Genomic DNA, 21,478 nt, shown 5'->3' on the forward strand with positions numbered 1-21,478 from the left:
GAAGCACTCGAAGTGATTTCATCGACCGCCCATTTTTGGGAGGTTATAGAGGCCAATACAACAATAATTTTGCCTTTTACCTCACACCGCCCCCATACCCTGTTGCCAGAACAGGGGGGATTTAGGGACAATTTCTATTGATTTCTAACTAAAACTTTTGATCCACGGTGAATCGATCGTTTGACAATATTGAGTCATATTCTTTAATCATAATGCCAAGTGAGCTTAAAAAGACATATCTTTATGCTTTGAACTGAATTTGATTTCACGCGCTTTTTCAAAAGTTAGCATTGCTTTGATCAGTTTGCTCAAATTCGGCATCTTGGTTTTAATTCCTTTGATTATTCTATTGCGATATTTTGATTGGTTTGATTCCTCAGATGTGATAATTTAACTTGCGTGGGCTCCTTTGTCCTGGGATATACTTACTTCTGGGTTATTTTTGACTGGGATAACCTCGCCTGGGATAAAAAGGTTAGGGATAATTTGTCATGAAGCCGTCTTTTATGACTGAATTTTTTTATAATGGTATATACTAGCATCGGATAGATAGGTTAGGGATACTAAATCATGAAATCAAAGAAAGAACTTTTTTTTTCAAAATTGTGCCTCGAATCGCTTTCAAATTTGAGAAAAAAAAACACGATAAAAGAATTCCGTTTAAGTTGATGAGATAACTAATGCGTGAAAAACGAAGAGTCAATAATTCCTGAACCGAAGATGAATCAACAGAGACAAAGTTTTACTTCAAATAATCCAACCAAAAAAGCATCAACCAAAAAACTCTTTTAGATAAAATCTATATGACATTTTGATGAGTGGCGTTTGCACTAGTGTAGTCCAAAATTGAAAATACTCGGATGGTTTGTTTCCTTGAATTCGTCAAGACCTTTCGATTTGTCTGTTGTCTATACATTTTGACTAATTTTAACATATCAAGCAACACATCGTTCATGCATTAAAATCGACCATGCCTCATCGGAGGAGTAACTCTTCATCAACCATTTCCGATCTCCAAGTGCTATCAACGCTGTCGGAAATTCGAACTAAAAAGTTGATCAAATGTTTTAAAACAAAACTCCTTGTAGTTAAAGCGTTTCAAATCTTTCCTGGACGCTTTTGAGCCCAAAACATTCATTCCAAGGCAAAAAATTTCCAAATTGTCGGTATAGTGTCACAACATGGCGTAATGCAACATGCATGTATTCAACCAATTTCAAAAAAATCAGGAGTAAGAATTAATTGAAAAGTAAATACACTTAACAGCGCATTGAAATAAATAACGTTCCATTAAAACAGTCGTCGAATAAATGAAAATTGTGCATTTTTCAAATGATATAATTCAATCTAACTAGTATCTATCAAAGATAATGAAGATATGACAGAAAATGTTGCATAGCAACAAAAATAAACTAAGTTCATTTGATTTGGCCAACTGTTTCTATCTATTGGAAATTCCACTAGTCTGCCTTAACCGAGTTAACTGCTCGTTAACGATCGGACTGAATAAAGTATGGACGAACAGTCGATTCGCCGCCGAACACGCATTCTGGTTCAAAACCAGCAGGCAGTCGCTGTAAAGACACACTAGCTTGTGCATCTCTACTTTTTCGTAGTTTTGCGAGTTTTCGTATCTGTCAGTTTCTACTGGGTCAAAAACCGCAGGATTGGTAGCATTTTTTAACAGCCCGTATACGAACTTTTTCATGAAATTTTCCATATTAGTTGCCGCATCTTTCGAAGTTATACTGCAAAGCTGCCCCGCCCAGAACAGAAATTTCTCTCTGTACATTCTCGGAACATACACTGGACTTTCATCTCTCGAGGCAAAGACATTGAGTCGAGTGAAATTAGAAGATACTTCAGAGAAGTTTGTCATCTTCAGCGCATAAAGAGCGGAAAAGCATTTGCATTGAAGGCATTTTTCCTCTTCGTGAACAAGAATGACAATTTTTTCGAGCCATTCGGCGTCGTTGTTTGAATCGTTGCTGGAAGATCGCTCGTCGCGCACTGCGTTGTCGAAGCCTTTGGGTGACTCTACAGAGAAGCGCACTCTAAACGAAAGAACTATTTTTGCTTTTTTGAAACTAAAAATAATGGCTAATGAACAGAAAATATCGACATCTTTTGAATTGACTTCTGGAACACGTCACTTAAGCTACAACTTTTCAACTGTTTTCTACGTTAATTTCGAATCAAACGCTGATGCGTATTTAAGCAAAGATGTACAAAAATGGAAAGAAAGCACTAACCCATCAATTGAGTCATTTCTTGCAACGATTCCGGCATCCATAGCATAGCTCACAGTCAACAGTCTCGGTCTGTTCACGGGTGTCGCGGGGTAAGACGGGACAGAACAACCCGTTGAATACCTCTTGTTATGCGCACTCTCCGACGCCATAATTGAAATGTCACTCGATTCCCTGTCGAATGAACTTCGTTCTTCGTTCGAATCGACCGTTTCTCTTCTTTCATATCCAGACAAGCTGCTATTTCGGGTGTCACGTCCAGACCGATAGCCTTCAGACGATGATCCTCGTTTGGCCCTGAGCGAGTTGAAGTTCCTCACGTTCATTATTCGTTTCATCCGAACGGGCAGAACAACAGCAGCTTAAACATTGCAAACTAATTTTGACAGCAAAAGAAAGTATTTCAAAGTTGGAGTCTCTTATTGACGAGAGACAGAACCAACAAAAGAGCTGTTCGTCAGTTTAAGAAGAATCACGATTAAGTCTGATTGAAAGTTATATGCAAATTTAATGTTTTTCAGGGCCAGAAATATTGCCTCGCCCTTTAAATACGAGCACGAATCATGAATGACATATTTACGATGAAAAATACATGCTGGATTCAACTATTAAGTTTACGTACGTGATTCACTTTTTGAGTACTTCCTTGCTTCTCTTGCCAAAATATCTTCATTAATCTTCTCTGCAGTCTGATTAGTCATTGCAAACTTCCTCAGAGTTCCTTTCTTTCCAGCCTCAGTATGTTTGAGAGGGTCAAAACTACCTTGCGATTTTCTCTTTTTGAATTTCGTCGATTCAATCTGCTTGCAAAACTTTTTGCACATCACGCCAATTTCGTGGTCAACTTCAAAGCCCTTTAGGTCTTCAAATAGTGTAAAAGTAGAAGAAGTAGATATGTATGATTCACATTGTTTGTCGTGAGACCATCCGATCATTTTAAGCAACTTTAGAGCATCTCGACAGAGGAGAGAGAGGGATGTCAGAGCTGTGCCTCGGAGCGACAGAACTTCAGATTCCTCGGCCATCAAAGCTGAAAGCACACAGCTATGATCAGTGATGTCCAATATGATCAATTGTTTCACAATTGACTTAACCAACTGAATTTAAAAATTTGTTTGCTTACGCGTTTTGAGACAACAGGTGAATCGAATTAGGAACAAAGAGGCCAAGCTAAGCGTCGCACCACTTGCAATACACGATAAAGCTCCAAAAACCACAAGATAAGGTGTCTTAAACGAAAATTGAATGTGAACTTGAAGACACATTTTTTGTAGACAAAAAAGTCAAATTTGCAATAAATCTGAAAACTTATCATTTTTTGAGCTTTTTTAACAAATTGAGACAATACGTTAAACAATCAAATTGAATCAAATTCGAATAAAATTGCTCTAACCTAAAACACACAAAACTAATTAAAACTAAAACTAGTTTCAAGAAAATTTAGAGAAAAAAAAACAGAAACCAAGCATCCGAAAAAAAAACTTAATTGCAAGAAAATGTCAAAAACTCCAAAAAAGTTTAATTCTAAGAGAAAACTGTGGCGCCTATTAAAGCCAGAAAACTATGAACTATAGTTACCCTCATGAAAACGAAAAAAAATCTCAGAAAATCTACCAAAAAAACTTATAGAACTAATAACCCGGTAAGTGAGCCGACAAAAATTGGGACGAAATCAATAAAGCCGACAAAAAATCAACTTTATCTAAAAAATCTTTCAGCTAAAGTCATAATCTTGAGTAGAAATAGAGATACATTTGGAGATAACCAAATTTCAGTTATCCCGTGGACTATAGGTTGTTTACCGGAAAAAAGTCCAGTACCCGATTGTAATATCCTTGCTTATCGCAAGGGGAAAAATCTTCGCATTGGTTGAATATTAAGAAAAGTTTTACTTTTTTAACAGGAAATCGACTAACCATATATATAGCAGGGTTCCCAAGCTTATCACCCCGCGTTTTTTAACCTTTTTCGTTAACCAACTCCCATATAATCCAGAATTAGATAACCACACTACAATTTAACCTCTTTTTCTTACCAGTTGTTAGAAACAAAACTTAACTTACTTGAAAGGAATTCGGAACCATAGCGTCGGTAAACATCGACGCTTTAATTGCGAAAACTTTTGCAAAGCAAAACGAACTAACATGCAAGCTGCTAAATGCGGTTTAGATTTGAACAGAAATGAGCTTGCCGATAGTCCAGACTATGATATGAATTTGAAAGCTTATCCGATCGGCATGATTCAAAAGACCAAATATGATTCGAGTTCTCCAAAATTGAACTTGATCTTGAAAATAATATTACTAAAAATAGATTAATTGGCTGAGTTTAAAAGAATTATGGAATGGAAATTGGTTGTGACAAAACTTTTTTCAAATGCCAATCAATTCAAAGTAAAAGTTAACTAAATTATCGAACCATCTAAATTTTTTTGAACTGTCGGCATATAACGCAATGTCTAACGGGATTGCCAGCCCCTAGTCCAAAGCTAGCGTCCCACCAAAGGAGCAATTGTTCTGGGATTTATTTTCTAGAGACAACATTTTTCAAATGCGAGTCAAGCCAATACGTTTTTTACGTCTCCGGGAGGCTGCAAAGAGATGTCTTATCAAAAAAATTGACAAAAAACAAACATTTTAATTTTAAAACTTATATAAGGAACAAAAGAACAAATCCTCAGCTTAAGTTCACTATAGCGGGAAGGAAAGGCAAATAAGTTTTCTCTTCGTAAACCAGCCTAATATTCTGCACTTTTTTGTTTGGGACTCGGTACTTTTTCTTTTTTGTAAATTGGTGCTCCTTTGAGGCGTTAAAGAAACTAAGTTTTCGAAGGGAAGCGTGTTTTTACAAGTTTGCGATTACTCTCCAGAAACTAGGGTGTGAACCACTAAAATAGAACTGTATGCCATAATGCCAGCCCTCCACAGCATTTGTTGTTCTTGCCAAACCGGATGTTGCACCTCTTTGGTTCCATAGTGAAGGCGGAAAAGGACTTCTCGGTTCGCGACTAGACTTTTTATGTAATTAAACGCAAAATACAGGCAGGGCTCGTCAACTTTTGCAATTTTTTCTAACTCCTCTATGGTGCGATACTTTTTGAATTTCCTCGACTATTTCATTGTACGAGATTCCTATTTCTTCTTTTTAGATAGCCTTCTTTTTAGAAAAATGAGGGTAACATTTTAAGGGCTAATGCAAGCTCGTTGGTTTCGCACTCCCTTTTAAATCCGAGTTCCGCAATTTTTCTCATATAATTTTGAGAAAGATGAAAAAAACATCCAGACAGCTTGGAATCTGCGATTTTTTTTCGAAAGGCTTGAAACGCGACCTGCTCAAAATCCAGCAAAACTTTTCAGGTTTACCGCCAGGGGTTAAGTTGTTTCGGGCTTCTAAGAAACGATGTTGTTTTTTTTGTTTTATTTGGTAGGAAGGCATATATGGAAGCGGGGGCTACTTCTAAAAGACTAACATGTATAGAGTAAAGTTGATAAAAAATTTTCGGAGTAACACTGAAAATTTGACTTTTCGAGCACACGTAACACTTGTGTCGCCGAATGAAATAATCCTTTCGTGACAATTTTGTCCATTGTCAAATCTTACAAAAATTATAAATAGCTCGGGTATTTCCAAATTTCTTCTTGCTGGGGAGGCTGGTAAAACATGTTCTCGTTACTTGCGCATGCGCTGTGCAGTTCGAACTAAACTACCCTTAGTTGGTAGGCATAATTGAGTAGCAATATAGTCTATTATGGGCTGAATTGCAGTGACGACCGCAACGCTCATGGTATTACTGTCGCTCAGTTCCTTTATATTTTTCAAAACTAGTCGAGCATCAAGTTTTCCCGTAGATATGTCGTGATTATGCTCACCCCTCGTTTGAATAAAATTTTCGCCACCCGTAGTCTTTATTTATGAGTCTGGAAATTTGAGAAGTTCCAGTTAGTAGTGGTTTTGTTCTTACGTTTTGAAATAATAATCGTGACCTGATACTACTAATATCTGTTTGTCTTTGTACGATAAAGTAAAATGGAAGGACGCTTCAAATATTGTAGCTCATAGAATGGTAAAACAATCGTTCAAATGTGAGGCAGTATGATTATTAGCACAATTTTTAAAATTCTTGAATTGCCTTCATGTAGTAAAATGTAGTTTATCTCTGTTTTAAACGCGTGAATGAGGGATTATTTCTCAAACTAATCGAAATGCAAATATTTTTGAGATGCTAGAGGCATCAATTGAATTAAGGGTGGTTTTTCAGGCGTCAATTAAAACACTTTATTGGAATACTCCTGCACTTGTAAAAAGGACTTAATTTGAAACAAGTTATCAGTATTAAAAAAGGGTCAAATTGTTGTGGCGTTATCTTGTTACGGGGTTATAAAGTAGGGGGTATAATAAATGGGGTTTAAATAACGTGGGGTTAAAGAGTGGGACACCATATAGCACAGATAAGAGGAAACTCAAAACCTTATTATGTTTTGTGTATTAAAATTGCAAAAGAACTTGTCTTAAAACTTGTCAAGAGAACTTGTTTAAATACTTCTACTAAAAAAATAAGGAACAAAATGGTGACATACTGTTAAAAGACCAGATGCTTTTAAGCAATTATGATTGGAAGATGACAATAATTCTGTGTCCTACCTTTTCACGCCGTAAAAGATTACTCCTCTATTTCTGACCCAGTAATTTTACACCTAAAAAAAGTTTACAAAAGTATAGTTCGACCCCTGAATAAAAAAAATTACCCTGCTTTAGTCCTGGAGCTAACAAAAGGACTAATTGAATCCAAAAAGGCTTCCGAATTTTAACACATAAGTCTTAATTGTGTCCAATTAAATCCAGATTAGGACTCATTTTTGCGTGATTAAGTGGCATTCTCTTTCATCTATCATTAAATTCTTATGGAAAATTAGCTAAACTGATTATTTAAGCAAAACGTCGTCAAAACTTTTCAATCTACTGTTAACATTACTCTAAAACACAGTCCATAATCATGATCAGGGGCGGATTTAGGGGGGGGGGAGGCGGATGCCCCCCCTCAGGGATTCGACCCCATGCCGACCCAAAGGGTCCCCCTTTGGTACTTTTTAAGAAATATTTTTTTGGCCGACCGACCCTAAAACTTTTCTGAAGGCGGCCTTTTTTCCAAAAATGCCCAAAAACGACTAAATTTGTTCAACTAAAAATCAAACTTCTTGAGCGTCTCTGGAAAGTTATCAAAGCTGCTGAAAACCTCAGCGAAAGTGGCACAACATATGTTCGACCCATCACACAGCAAATCTCGACCTAACCGCTCTTCCAACTAGAGCGAAGCTCATTACAAAAGTATCAATGAGAACGTAGGAAAATGATTAACCCTATCCACGTGGTCGCTATTTCGATTTCCGTAATTGTTTCCGATTTCAAAAAAGTGAAACTGCGAAGGAGATTCCTGAAATAATCATCATTTTTCTGACATCAAACTAGCTTCGAAAATATTAGCGAATCAATTGACATAACTGAACGAAATTCAGCAAACTTGCAACGAATATTCGACCAATCCAGAAAAACTCGAACTCTGTATCTACTCTTTTGATTTAGAAATCGGTCGGTTGACCTTGCAAATGTTCTTAACGTTTTTTTCTCTCGCGTTCCGAAAAAAACACAGAAAAGATCAATAAATAGAAAATTTTGATAGAAAATTGACGAATCTAACCCCTCAAATTGAATCAAGCCCCAAATAAATCTAAGACCTCAGGAATTTCGAAAGCCTTGATAAAATAAGAAACCCTCATTATTCCAGAAAGTTGCAGATAATTTCTCACGCTGATTTATTATTTCAGACGTTTAAAAAAAGCGATTAATTCTTTAGTTTTTCTGTTCCCAGTTTTTGTAATTACGATGGAAACCGACAGTGGACCTCAGCTTCAGGTGGTCTCTGCAATCCAAGAGGTAACCGTGAGTACAAAAACAGGAGTAAAAAAAAGAGTAATGCGGAAACGGAACTTATTTTTGCGGGAAAAAGATAAAAAACAAGAGTCTGAAATTACGGGGCTTAAATTTAAGCAGTTAAATATAGATACCAGGCTGCGAGCACAGGAAAGGTATGCTAGTAAGGATTGTGAACTTGTATGGAAACCACCGTTCGATGCAAGGGCAGTAACTGACGTTACGGATGCGGCAATTGATTTCTTTTTCAAGTCAAGTCTGAAAATAAAGATTTCTCGTGGGGATATTAAAGCTTGTCACATGTATATGGGGAATTACGGAAACAATATGCCCACTATCATTTGCAAGTTTGTATACTTCGACGATAAGCACGGTATAAACAAGGCCAGGAGGAATCCTAAACATCAGAAAAACAATTCAAGCAAGCGTAACATAAACATTACGGAACGCCTTCCTGAACAAGAGACAGTAATTAGGAAAGCCGCCAATGACATGGACTCGATAACTACCTCTCACAGTTGCATTGTATCAGTGTTTGTCCATGATGTAAAGCCTCTGGGCGAAATAAGTTGACACTGTTGATGAATTGCTAACGATCAATGCTGTTAATCGAAAAAAAAAACGAGTCTACAACGACTCTAGTCATGGCAACAATGAGGGGAAATCCCCTGCAAAAAAACCGTCTAATTGGTTGGATTTTCAACAGTTAATGTGGGTCGCTTCTTAAACTTTAACAGAAAAACACAAAATAATTTGAGTTAACATGTTAAGCACGTGAAGTGCTATTCCAACCCAAACTGGGTAGTAATGTTTGTGACAAAAAATATTAAATTACTCTCCGTTATTACTTAGAAACTCTATGCGAGCAAAAAATGAGTATTTTCAAACAAGACCCTAGATCAGTTTGAGTGATTTCCGCACTGCTGGTGTTAGACATAATGAAGAAAAACAGTCTAAGTAATCTTTTTAAAAAACCATAAATAAGTTGGTGGGATTTCCGCGCTGCTTTATGGTCATAAAAACTGAATTATGTCTTTTTCTTTTAATTTGCAATTAGAATAGATTTTAAAGAATCGATCTACTCTATTAATTCCCAGCGCTTGCGTGATCTTCGGCGCTGCTTTGCGATATTTAAATGTAGATGCTGAGAAAGGAAAACAGTTTCAGGAAAAATGAAAATGATGAAAACTTAAAGGGAAAAGAAGACGGCGAGGGATGGGAGGGGGATGAAAGAATCTTATACGTGAATTAAATTTAAAAAATAGCAATAGTTGTATTAATGCGAACAAAAAGAATAGTTTATACTAAGAGAAGAAACCACCAAGATTTTGTCGATTTCCGCACTGCCATAGGTGATTCCTGACATCTCATAGAGGCGATTTCCGCTGCTTTCAAAATAACAATGCTTTCAAAATAACAATCGCAAGATCCTCGCAAAAATTAATTGAAGTTTGAAGTAAATGATTGGCTAGAGAAAAAACTAATTGTCAAACAATACCAAGACCATGAGCCACTGACGGGCCCACAAAACTAAAAACAGACTGTCAAATATTTTTCAAATGACACCCAAAAAAGATGAAGAATTTTTAAATCTTGGAATTCACCTCGACTGTGAATTGAGTTTCCATCAGCATATTGATAAGGTAAAAAATAAACTTTTGCAATTCTTTGGAATGTTTTTTTAATTGAGACAATTTCCAACTGGACAGCAATTAATATTTGCATATCAAAGTTATGCGCAACCAATCATTCAATATGGAGTTTTAATTAATGCAAAGACCGACAAAATCAAACTGTTAGAACTAAAAATGAAAATCAGAAGACAAATTAGATTATCTTTTAAAGCGCAGGATGGATTCAATCACTGAAGTAATGCATGAAAATAAAATATATACCGTAAGAAAAATTTTTTGCGTACAAAATTCTGAAATAATCCGGGAAAATTATTCGAAAAGAGTGCCAAGTTGATAAATTGAGACATGCTATTACTGAACAGAGTTAAGCGTGATATTTTCAGAGAGAAAATCAAATCAAGAGCTATAAAAAGAAGTAAACTCAACAAATGGTCGATTACACCTAATATTAGAAAAACGTTTCATACTGTTGTAAATTTTTTCCTGTCTGGGCCAATTTCTTGAAAAAGGCTTCTCGGTTTTAATTGAATTGTTTTAATAACTTTTTTTTTGGATAATTACATTCTAGGAAATACGGTTTTATTGGGCATGCTTTGACAATTTTTTCTGCTAAATATGTAGAATTTGTTTCTGTTGGTTTCTAGGCTATGGGTAGAAAAGACCAACCGAGAAAACAAAAAAATATATAACAGTTTTTTATTGAGAAGGATTTTAAGGTGCGAATAAAGAGTTTAACGTTTATTAACTACATACCGGTAGAATTCACCTGATAACGGGCCGTGCTGGGTTAATGATGTTCTCACAAACGACTCCAATTTGTATTTGTAATTTTTTTTATAAATAACTCTGTAACTAGATATCGTTTGGAAACAATTTATTACATTTTTTTGGGAAGAACTATATCAAGAGCTTTGTGCTAAACAGCGACGTTATGTCTCCAGGTCCTATGGATTGAGCGAAGAGATGCAAGGAGCGGTATCGCCTGAACTAAGGAAGCCTTCAGAGGATGGCATTTCAGGATCCAATCTCAATCTAGCGACAAGGTCATTTTGCTTAAATTCGCTGTAAGTTGGCTTGATTTAAGTTCAGCTCATTTAAAATTAAGCCGATAACGAATAGCGTGTTATGCCGGAATAAAAGATCTGTTTGAGTAAGATAATTCATATTTTTAACAAGCGCAATGATATGGTCTCAAAGAATTTCGGTGGAAAAATTTCCAGGATAAAACTATACAGTGAAAAGAGGCAGGGCAAAAACAGGCGAGGCAAAGAAAGACGAACAATTCACAAAAAAAAATCAGCTTAATGAGTGGAACTTTTTGATATAAATAACCAAATTTGACACAGAGGCGATGTTGCACTTCGCATACAGAAGCATAAATATGACCGATAAGGCTACTGGGAAAAGCTGAATGAGTAAAACTTTGAGTCGACAGCACTTCTCAAGTGACGCACGGCAATAGTGAGTCTACATAACTGCTACGTGACGCAGGCCAATTATGACGCATTAGCAGTACCAGTCAATTTGAAAAAAAAAATTACCAAAAAAACATGACTCAGCGGACGCATTGCTGAGTGCTATTTGTAATATAATAGTCAGTCTTAATATCCTTAGCATTGGCTGTACTTAATTGCTGGTTATTGATCAAAATGAGTATTTTCAAGGTGAACACATTTGGGTGAAGAAATTCAAGTTCGGTTAGTTTTTTTGTATATTTTTTTATTTGAAAAAATAATAAAAAACGCCAATCATCGAAAACCAAAAGGATTTAAGTCATCAATCTTGAACGCTAGATTTGCAACCCCTGAGTGGACAGCACCCCACTATAGGGTTGAGAATTTCAAGATCGGTTAGTTTTTTTATATCCAAGTTTTTTTGAAAAAAAAAAAGAAAAAAATAAAAAAAAAACAAAACAAAACGCCATATCTAGAAAACCAAAAAAGTGACTCATTATACTACGACGCCAGATTTACAGCCCTCGAGTGCACCCTGACAGCACCCCAGTATAAGGTTGAGAATCAAGTTCGGTTAAATTTTTTTATAACTAATTTTTTTGAAAAAAAATGAAAAATTCATAAAAAACGCCATATCTCGAAAACAAAAATAGATTTGAGCCGTCATATTCAGACGCTAGATTTGTAACCCCTAGGTGTACCCATTTGCAATCCCTTAGTCCACCCTCACAGAACCCTACTATAGGGTAGAGAATTTCAAATTCGGTTAGTTTTTGTATTCATTTTTTTTAAATGGAAAAAATCATAAAAAAACGCCATATCTCGAAAACCAAAATGATTTGAGCCTTTATACTTGGACGCTAGATTTTCAGCCCTCGATTGTACCCTGACAGCACCCCACTATAGGATTGAGAAATTTAAGTTCGCTAAGTTTTTTTATATCTAAGTTTTTTGAAAAAACAACAAAGAAAAAATCATAAAAAACGCCAAATCTCGAAAACCAAAAAGATTGGAGCAGTCATACTTAAACGCCAGATTTGCAACCCCTAGATGTACCCGGACAGCACACCACTATAGGTTTAAAAATATCAAAAGTAGTTGAGTAAATTGTGAAACAAAAATTTTGATAGTTTACGTTGCGAATATAGGAAAAAATGTAACAGCATTCGCGCTCCAACAGATTTTAAAACACTGACTTGAATTAACTTTACAACCCTTGCAATGCTTTTAACAGACCGACGTAGGGACTTCTTGAAAATGTGCCAAATAAGATTTCTTAAGCATTTTAATATACGATACAGCTCAACCGTGCAAAAACTCTTTCGTTAAACATGCGAAAAATAATACGTTGAAAAGCTTAAACATGCAAACATAGGGACTTCTTAAACATGTCAACATAGGTACTTCTTAAACATTCCTAATTCAAAATGTGTGCTTTATTCCTGGTGCGTTCAAATAATTTAATTCATCAAGTACCCGGCAAAATTTTTATATCCAACGCTACTCCTTACCTAGTAGAACAACTGCATGTGTCGGCAGCCTGTTGAACCCACAACTAGTAGAGGCTATGTGTGCTATGGACCAGATGGCTGCTTTCACTTCAACTAGCTGGTGTTTGGATGGTTTGAGTATGCCCAGATGGTTGATGTGGTGTGATATGGTGTCCTTTGCTAGAGAGAAGAAAAACCTCGCACCCTTTTCTGTTTCGCAGAGTTCTCTGAAGAGGTGAGGGGGGAGAACTGCGGTTCTTGCTTTCTTCACGGAGCCTGAAATCATGTTTTTTTTTGGTTTTAATAAACAATTTTCGATATAATCACCAATAACCCACTAGCAAAAGATGGCAGGGAAAAACATAACTTCAGAAATGAATCTGGGAATTTTGCGATGGAGAGAGAGGATTTAATCAAACAAATTCGTCGACCCTTTTCTAGCTCGACTAAACTCATTTTCCGAATGCCCTCACTTCCCAAACAATTGGAAGATTATACACTGAAATTTAGTAACAAGCCTCAGGCAAACGTTTCATTGAGAAAGTTAAACATAGATGTTGGGGAGCTTTTTGGAAGATTCGAGTTAAACAATCGCTTTTGGGCCCTCATTTTTTCCTAAAAATCAGTAGTGTGTGTCAGACTAGTCAGAAAAATTTAGCTAGGGACAAAATTAGTTTGAATTTAACTTTCAGTTTTTGCTGACATCTGATCTCAATATGAAGCCAATCTGGGCCTTTAAACTGATGCTGAAGTCTGATCTATTTGAAGCCAAACGTCGCAAATTTTTAATACTTTCACGGAATAATCATACCAGATGAAGAGGTGCGGATGAACTTTCCGTCATGTGAAGTCTGGTGTCTGCAGAAGTTTTCATTGGCCAGAGAGTCCACGTACTGCGCATAGCGACTGCAGAAGTGCTCGTTGCACCATGTTTTCACTAACACCTTGTACAAAACACTGTCTTTGGTTTTCCGGCTGTAGTCTGCGAGTAGCTCTGATATGCCATCTGTACAATCCGGTAGATCGTCCATCGTGCTACAATAAAATTAAATCGATAAACAAAGCAAAACGTTTTCACGACAAAGGAAGCAAGGGAGAGTACATGAATTTGAACTCAGCGCAGAAGAATTTTAGTTGCTTCAATGCTAGTTGCTTCAATAATTAAGAAATTCCACCTTTTCACAATTCAAAAGTGCTCTTCTCTTTTTGCTTACTTTTACAACGCCAATTTTTTCTAACCCGCCCTATATTTTTTGAAGGTGACGACATTCCTTATCATACTAACGTGGAAAACAAATCAGTCTCTGAAAAAGTTCTTTGCCGCAAGGGAGACTGTGCACTCAGCTCGGTTTCCAGCGAGCAGTTCAGATACCGCGAAAACAGGCACACTGACTTCAAATGAACCATTTCATTGAGTGTCCGTTCAGCTCCTGGTTGGAACTGGAGGAGGACGGGGTCTGGCTGGACCAGAAGAAGAGCCAGTTGTCTATCATTTGAGAACATGAGTGGGAGACATCGATTGTCCACTGATATATCCAAAAGTTGGTTAAATGCAATGTCCCTGTAACAGATACTAGTGCGAGACTCACACCTATGATACATCAAACAGAACAGGACATCCGACCACAAGATAAGACTTATGGCGTAGTATTTTTCACTCTCATCTCTACCACGGTCTCTTGACAAAAAGAAAACGCTAGCAACTAGTAAGCAGCGAACAGATGCTATAAATAATTCGTCTACGAATCGAGCATATTGCAATTAATTCTTATAATTATACAATTTTGGTAGCGCCGATTCAAAAGGGTTATCGTAAGGCTACAAGCCTTATTGCAAGTACCATTTGAGGGCAACCCAGAATCTTTTTTTTTATCCGATCGAACTCTAAACGTTCACATAAACCGTTTTTTATGCGCATCGAAAAAAATAAAGACCGACAATGAACTTTTTATTATGAAACAAATTAATTACTCACCGTAAAAAAATCTGCCCAATTTTAACCAAAATTATTTCCACAGAAATCACTATCGTCTAGTTATAAGTCTCTAAATTTATGAACAAGGCTGTCTAATTTGACTACTTGAAATTAATATCTGAAAAAAGCTTATTGTCCAGTTTGACATCTTTATTGAAAAAAACAAACGGTTATTTTTTTAAATCGCTCATCACAGATTGTGTTTGAAATGGTCTAATTGGTTTGTCACTTAGTAGATGCTTAGTTAAATCTTTTGAGGTTAATAAATTTTCACATCTAAATTTGTATGTTCTTGTTCCGACCATTGAAAATGGGGAGGAGCTTTGTGTTCGGGTGTTTTAGTTTTTTATGCTTTTTGTTTTCCTCGCAACATCAGGTACGGACTAATTCTCAGACTGGGTTGAGTGATATATCATAACAAAACCCTTTCAGTCGTAATTCGAACCACGTTTAAAAATTTCCAAAAAAAATTTCCCAGCGTCGAGAAAAACCTGTTTGAAATTTTTGACTCAATTCGAGCGAATAAAGCAAGCGAGCACAGGCTTTTTTTGTTTTCCACGCAAAATCAGCTACCACAAATAATCATCGGACTATTTTGAATGATTTATCATATTAAAGCCCTTTCAGACGGGATTAGAACGCCATCAAAAAAAGTTTTCCCGGTGTCGAGAAAAACCGTTTTGAAATTTTTGACTTTTCTGCTAATTTCGAGCAATTGAGCAAGCTTACATTAGCTTATTTATGCTTATTTAAGCCTTGAAAATTGAATTTTACTTAAATGAATTTAGTTTTGGAGTTTTTGGCTTCATCTTAGGAATCAAAAAGTTCAAAAATTTGGGAAACAAATTTTTAAAAATTAATTTAAAAAATTGTAATTTTTGTTTGATTTTTTTTTGTTTTTCCTGTTCTTTGCCTTCAAAAATTTTTGTCCAAATTGCCTATATAATACTAAGACTGTCTAATATGCCTAAATTATATTTATACATCAGATCCTTGTATCACACCAAGCAGAAAAAACTACCCTTATTTGAAAAAAAATTTCTAAACCGTGGTTTTGTTAAGACTATGGTCGGAACATTGGCAGAAAACGAAATTAATTTTGCGCACCTATTTTTCGGATATGTTCACTGAAACTCAAATTGCAATCAGTTTGAACTCCTAAATATCCAAGGTAGATTGATAAAAGCGCAAGCGTTCATTTTCCCGATCTATGAATTTTCTTCAAGCTATGAAGTTTCCAACGCAACAGATCGTGATTATAGCAAAAGTGCCACCAAATGAGCACTTTTATTTGCGCCTTTGAATGGGTAAAAAATTAGATTCATACTCTTACACTGCGTTGGCTTGTTTAAAAACATTGGTGAAATACATCCTTCGTACATCGATAAAATCCTGAACTGTACTTCTAACAGAATCATTTCTATTTCTCATTTTGAATGCTTAATTGCTAATTTCCCAACACTGCGTGCATTTCTTACAGAGACAATTCCGCTTCTGATTTGGACCGTAAGAACTTTTTTTATTTCATTTCATAGACCACTAACTTTATGACGTCATCGGGATTGAACACTGCTTCAAACAGCATGTCAATCACCCACGCCAATTTCTTCACACCATGCTCTTTCCAAGCCACCACACGACTCGCATCTCTCCAAAAACCGACCAAAATCTGAAGAAGCTGGATTGCAAACTGCTGGATAGTCTTGGACGAGGAGCCACGTACTGCCAGTTCCATCATTTGGCAACTTTCCGAAGAGCCCAGTTCTTTATTGTACGGAACACATGTCAAGATTAGTTTACAGAGCGGCTCGTTTTTACCAAATATTAAAATATTAACAAAGGCTTCGGTTAGATGGAAATCGTTCATAATTGAACGTCTACTGCTCATTGGGAGACCGCCAAGAAATATGAAGTACAACTGCGCGCAAGATTCTGGAAGACCAATTGCACCAAAAACGCTGATGTTGTTCCTTCTTGCATTGTATGTTGAGCCCCGTGAGCCCCGCGATGTCTTTGCTCCAGACGTGACTGCACTGTTCGGGTATTCTGTTTCTATACAAGAAAATAAATCTGCGAACAACATCTTCGCCATGTGAGCAATTCTGTTAACTAATGGTGTGCTAGCACCGAGAGTTGATGTTTTTGGAGTAGACTCTGCATTTACATACGCATCAGCTAATAGTTTGAACAGTAAGCTTCCAGCTTCAATTTTAGCAAAAAAATCTCCACTCGACGATTCAGCTGAGGCACTGTATGAATACTTTTCAGCCGAGAAAAACCTTGACGATGGCATGAAATACAGAGTCAAGCGAATCAAGAAGGCACCAGCTCTAGCTGCACTAGTTGCTATTCCCGTTTCATACTTGTATGAGAAATGTCGCAAGCACGAACAAATAGTAGGCCAGCTGTACAACTTATAGCAAGATGTAACATCGGTCATAACAGTGTCCGATCCCGTCACTTCAACGCTTTCCTTCACATTCGGCGCTCTTCCTGTCCAAAAGGGCGCCTTGAACAATGCCAGAGGATCCGCTATTGACACTCTTGACGTCTGTCGTTGAGGTAAATTAGTGACTGATACTGCTTCAACGAGAGCTAAGGAATTTTCTAGAACATCCTCTGATTCGTTAGTTGAAGGAAAATTTGACATGTTCATAAACTCATAAGTACTATCCTCGCTATTTTCAACATGACTTCCCATCTCAACGCTGGTTTGCTCCAGAACGTTACTCTCAACAAGAAGCTGCGCCAAATGATGTTCCAGTTTCTTTGAGTTTGCTTTTGGAATCAACGCTGTAGACAGATCCGTCGAAATTAACGATGAGTTTTGCTCATTTCGAAGATACTCCATAAAAACAGAACCATGTATTCCACATTGTGGTCCCACTGATGATGGATTTGTGGTCTGTCTTTGACGCTTCCACTTCACAATAGCGTCCAGAACATTTATAGAACCTTCCGACTGTCCTCTTTCGTTTCTCGTTGTTTCAGTTGGCTCGAAAGGCACGTCCAAAAATGCTTGCGTCTCATTTGAAACATTGAACTTTTCTAGCTGTTGTATAATTTCAGGGTCAGTTTCCGAGTCATACGTCAAATCGCCTTCAGCTTTAAAAGCAATAGCGGAGAAAAATGGCTCAAAGTGTTTCGGTAGCAACGGTTTGTACACTTGACATAATTCCACGAGCATGTAAGCAGCAGCTAACTTCAAACTGTTTTCCATGTTAGTGCGTTCATCTTTCGTTTCAACTGAATAGATCGATTCCTGCATCTTCTGTAACATGTCTATTAAGCCCGCTTCGACAAAAGCAGCTAGCAGGAACACTCTTCGGCTTAGAACCAAGTCCAGAGTTTTCGCCGATATTTGTGATGGCTGATTGTCTCGGAAATCCGAGAAGCAGTCACGAGAATCCACGAACTCAGCAACAACGAAACCTTCGTCAAGTCTATATTTTGCATAAGAATCATTAGGAACTGCGTAAGCATTTGGTTCGGTTTCTAAGTTTTCTTGATTTTCGCTCAATAAAAATGAGAAATTTGTCGGAAACTCGATTCCAAGAACATGGTATAAGGTTTCCAAAACAGCAGTTCTACAATACACGTCACCAACATTCATAGAACATATTAAAATTTCTACTCCCGATTTAAGGGCAGAGCTATTTCTCGACACTGGAGATCCCAGTGCAATTAGGCCCTGCCAGGATGACAGAAGAGAGATAAGACAGAGTTTTGAAGACTGCAGTTGAATTTGGAAGGCAGAGCCAAAGGACTCTTCTGAGAATGGCATGGAAAGGTCAAATTTAAAACCACTAGTGGATTCTGAAGTAAATGGCGACATAAACGAGTGTAACATAATAGGAGAAATTTGAGATCTAGACTCGGAGAAATTTATGACATATAAAATAGAAGATAGAATACTCTCGGTCAGTCTTTGATTCGAGCTATGAAGAATGAAAGAGATGAGCACCGTTATAGCACCAGATTTGCAAACAGGAGTTGGATTTACCATTAGCATTTCAGCTATCAAAATAGCACTTGTCTTCGCTACCATTCCCGCCGGGTAATTTTCCGTGTTGAGTAAGTCAGGGCGTCGACCCATACCTCGCCCTTTCCCTGTATCCGCATTAACTAAATTAGAAAGCAGGCACGATATTTTGATCATTTCTTTTCGCTTCGATGTATCATCATTTTCACTGCCAAAAACGGTTATGTAATCACGAACAACGGATCCTAAACTGGAAGCAATAGCTGGAATCAAGACATCGGGCCTGTTCAACTGTGAGATTCTCAGAAGTTGTTGGTAGAATCTAAGAACCTCGATGCATTCGGCTTCTTTTGTGATTCGAGGGTCTGCAGATAAATCGAGACACCTGATGATTAACGCAAAACAGTTGGACTGCAAAAAAGCGCAGATGAAATCTGAGAACATTTTCTCGTAATCTTTGGCAATCAAAATACCCGGAACATTTCTAAACAAAGCCGTAGCAACTACTAAAGTTCCACATCTAACTTCTTGATCTGTGCTTAGCAGGCCAATGTTCAGGAGGTAAAACATGTTAAGGAAGTCATCCAATGACTGATCCTCGATTAGACCAGGAATGAAGTCCATGAAACTGGCCGTGACTTTTGGCGTGCTTCCACAGAATGCGAGCCCTCGATCACGTCTACTTGCCTTTTCATCTTCGTCGACTTCGGCGTGATCGTTTTCACTGTCATCTTTTTCGGTGCACAATGCATGTTCGCCATTCAAACAGTATTCAAGCTCCGCAGCAGCGAGGACCGCGTAAACTTTGGCCAGGTTTGTAAGACATGATTTGGAATCTTTGTCAAAATTGTGGTCATGGTCATTGAATAGTTCATTGCTGACGTTGACAGAATCATAGCCAGGGAAAAAGGCGGCCAGTAGACATTGCCAGATGTTGGCTCCCTTGTCCAAAGCATCCAACATCTGGAACAGCAAAACCTTAAGCTCAGGACGAGTCTATTTGATACAATAATCAAATGATATATATAGCAAGAGTTCAACAGAAGCTAAACGGAGCTTCTAACTACTTCCAGACACAAAATCAGAGATAAGGGATCAGAGAAAAATGCAAAAACGCTCAATATTCCATTTATTTAGAACTCATTATTTGAAAAAGATTTCCAGGGAAAGAGCTATCCATTGTCAACACTTTCTATTCTCTATCAAAGGATTTTCAAATAAAAGATTCGGTGTGAAGGCATTAATACTGGACAATGAAGAAAACAGGGTTTTTTGTTTCATTTTCTTTTTCATCAGTTCGACCATACTTTGAAAAACTGAAAGAAATTCTGTTAAAATTTTTGTGTACACCAAGTGAATCCTGACTGGAGCGAGCTTGAGGTGAAAAAAATGAATACAGAATTCTTCCACAATTGAAATGAAAAAAGCGCATTATACTTTCTTCAAATTCTTATGGTCTTTAGGTGGAACTACCTGCTGTGCTTCAAACAGACTGTTGAACGCAGAAATTTCTCTTCAAACAATTATAATTTAGCAATACACGCGACCCTAAAAACAAATTCGGCGTATGCAACAGCGTTATCTTTTTCATATATTGAATGATTAGAGTTCAAGTTGAAACTAATTTTTTTTCCAACAAAAATGGTCATATCTTCAAAACTACCAAGTTTTAAATCTGCGTTTTTAAAACTCAAATTTAAAAGCATAATAAAGCCGACAGCATTCAACTGGACTTCTATATTTCAAAAAAAGTTCTGTTTAAATGAACAGTTCATTCTAAAATAACTTATCTTTATCAGATAAGGTGCAATATATAGGCATTTTAACATGTCAACATAGGGACTTGGGTCAAGTGCAATGCCAATTAAATAACGTACAGATAGATAAAAAGATAGATAGATAGATGTATTTTTGCAGTATCTTTGCAGATGGATGGATGAAGTAATGAGCGTATGAATGATTGAAAAATTAGGTGGACGAGATCAGTGTCATGAAAAATTTGGGAGGAAAATTAACACAAAAACCGAAATAAACAGTTTACGAAAATCTATGTCTGTATTTCAAAAAAAAATTCTGGAAGATTGATCATTCACAAAACTCAAAAAATGCCGAAAGAAAGAATGACAGATAGAAGAGCAGCGTTCTAAGCAAGCTGACAAAACTGAGACGACAGAAAAACAGAAGTTCGAAACGTATGTAGTAATTAGGGCATCATAAAAGCAAACTTTCAAAATTCATGGTATTTAGTCGTTTAAACAAATACCAAAAACAAGCATAGCCGGTTACTATTCAAGTAGCACAGAATGTTCCGACCATAGTCTTACAAGAAATACAAAAATCACTTTTTCAAATTACTGGTGTTTTTTCTGCGTGGTGCGATAAAAAGATCTGAACGAAAAAATGGAACTTAGATAAATTCGATAGTCGCACTGAACCAGGCCACTTGTAAAACAGTTTTTGAAGAAAAATGACTAGAAAAACTTTAAACAAATCAATTTTTTCGCAGAAATTTCAAGTTTACTGTGTTCACTCGAGTAACTAAGTTTTCACGGCTTATATTAAGTATAAACAAACTATTGTAGTAAGTCTGGACGCTCACTTTATTAGCTCGAAATTAGAACAAAAATCAAAAATTGCAAACCAGTTCTTCTCGACGCTTGGGAAATTTTTGAATGTCGTTCGACTTGAGACGGAAAGGAATTTAATATGATATAGCACGCAACTCAGTCCGATGATTATTTGTGGTATCTGATTTTGCGTTGAAAA

General features: G+C 36.8%; 2 protein-coding genes across 2 annotated transcripts in view; both read right to left on the reverse strand.

Annotated features, from left to right (window-relative positions):
- LOC134839416 (uncharacterized) overlaps positions 1–21,478 on the reverse strand; it is a 541,178-nt gene that overhangs the window by 362,767 nt on the left and 156,933 nt on the right. The gene's annotated exons all lie outside the window — the stretch shown is intronic.
- LOC134839896 (uncharacterized) lies at positions 1,271–19,675 on the reverse strand. The gene is made up of 7 exons (XM_063855523.1): positions 16,275–19,675; positions 14,041–14,316; positions 13,567–13,790; positions 12,777–13,031; positions 2,872–3,279; positions 2,253–2,610; positions 1,271–2,054 (listed from the first exon to the last, which is right to left on the reverse strand). The coding sequence occupies exons 1-7, from the start codon at positions 19,673–19,675 to the stop codon at positions 1,442–1,444; spliced, it is 5,535 nt and encodes a 1,844-aa protein (XP_063711593.1). The 3' UTR covers positions 1,271–1,441.

The sequence above is a fragment of the Symsagittifera roscoffensis genome, chromosome 2 (genome assembly GCF_963678635.1).
Source record: "Symsagittifera roscoffensis chromosome 2, txSymRosc1.1, whole genome shotgun sequence".
NCBI lineage: Eukaryota > Metazoa > Xenacoelomorpha > Acoela > Convolutidae > Symsagittifera > Symsagittifera roscoffensis.

What these genes read in the sequence shown, in the direction of transcription:
- LOC134839896 (XM_063855523.1), bottom strand. Translation starts at nt 19,675, where the DNA reads ATGTTGGATGCTTTGGACAAGGGAGCCAACATCTGGCAATGTCTACTG. An exon ending in AATCCCGATGACGTCATAAA is followed by an intron (nt 14,317 to 16,274) that starts GTTAGTGGTCTA and finishes TATCTGTTACAG; the next exon opens with GGACATTGCATTTAACCAAC. An exon ending in GAGACTGATTTGTTTTCCAC is followed by an intron (nt 13,791 to 14,040) that starts GTTAGTATGATA and finishes ATTTTATTGTAG; the next exon opens with CACGATGGACGATCTACCGG.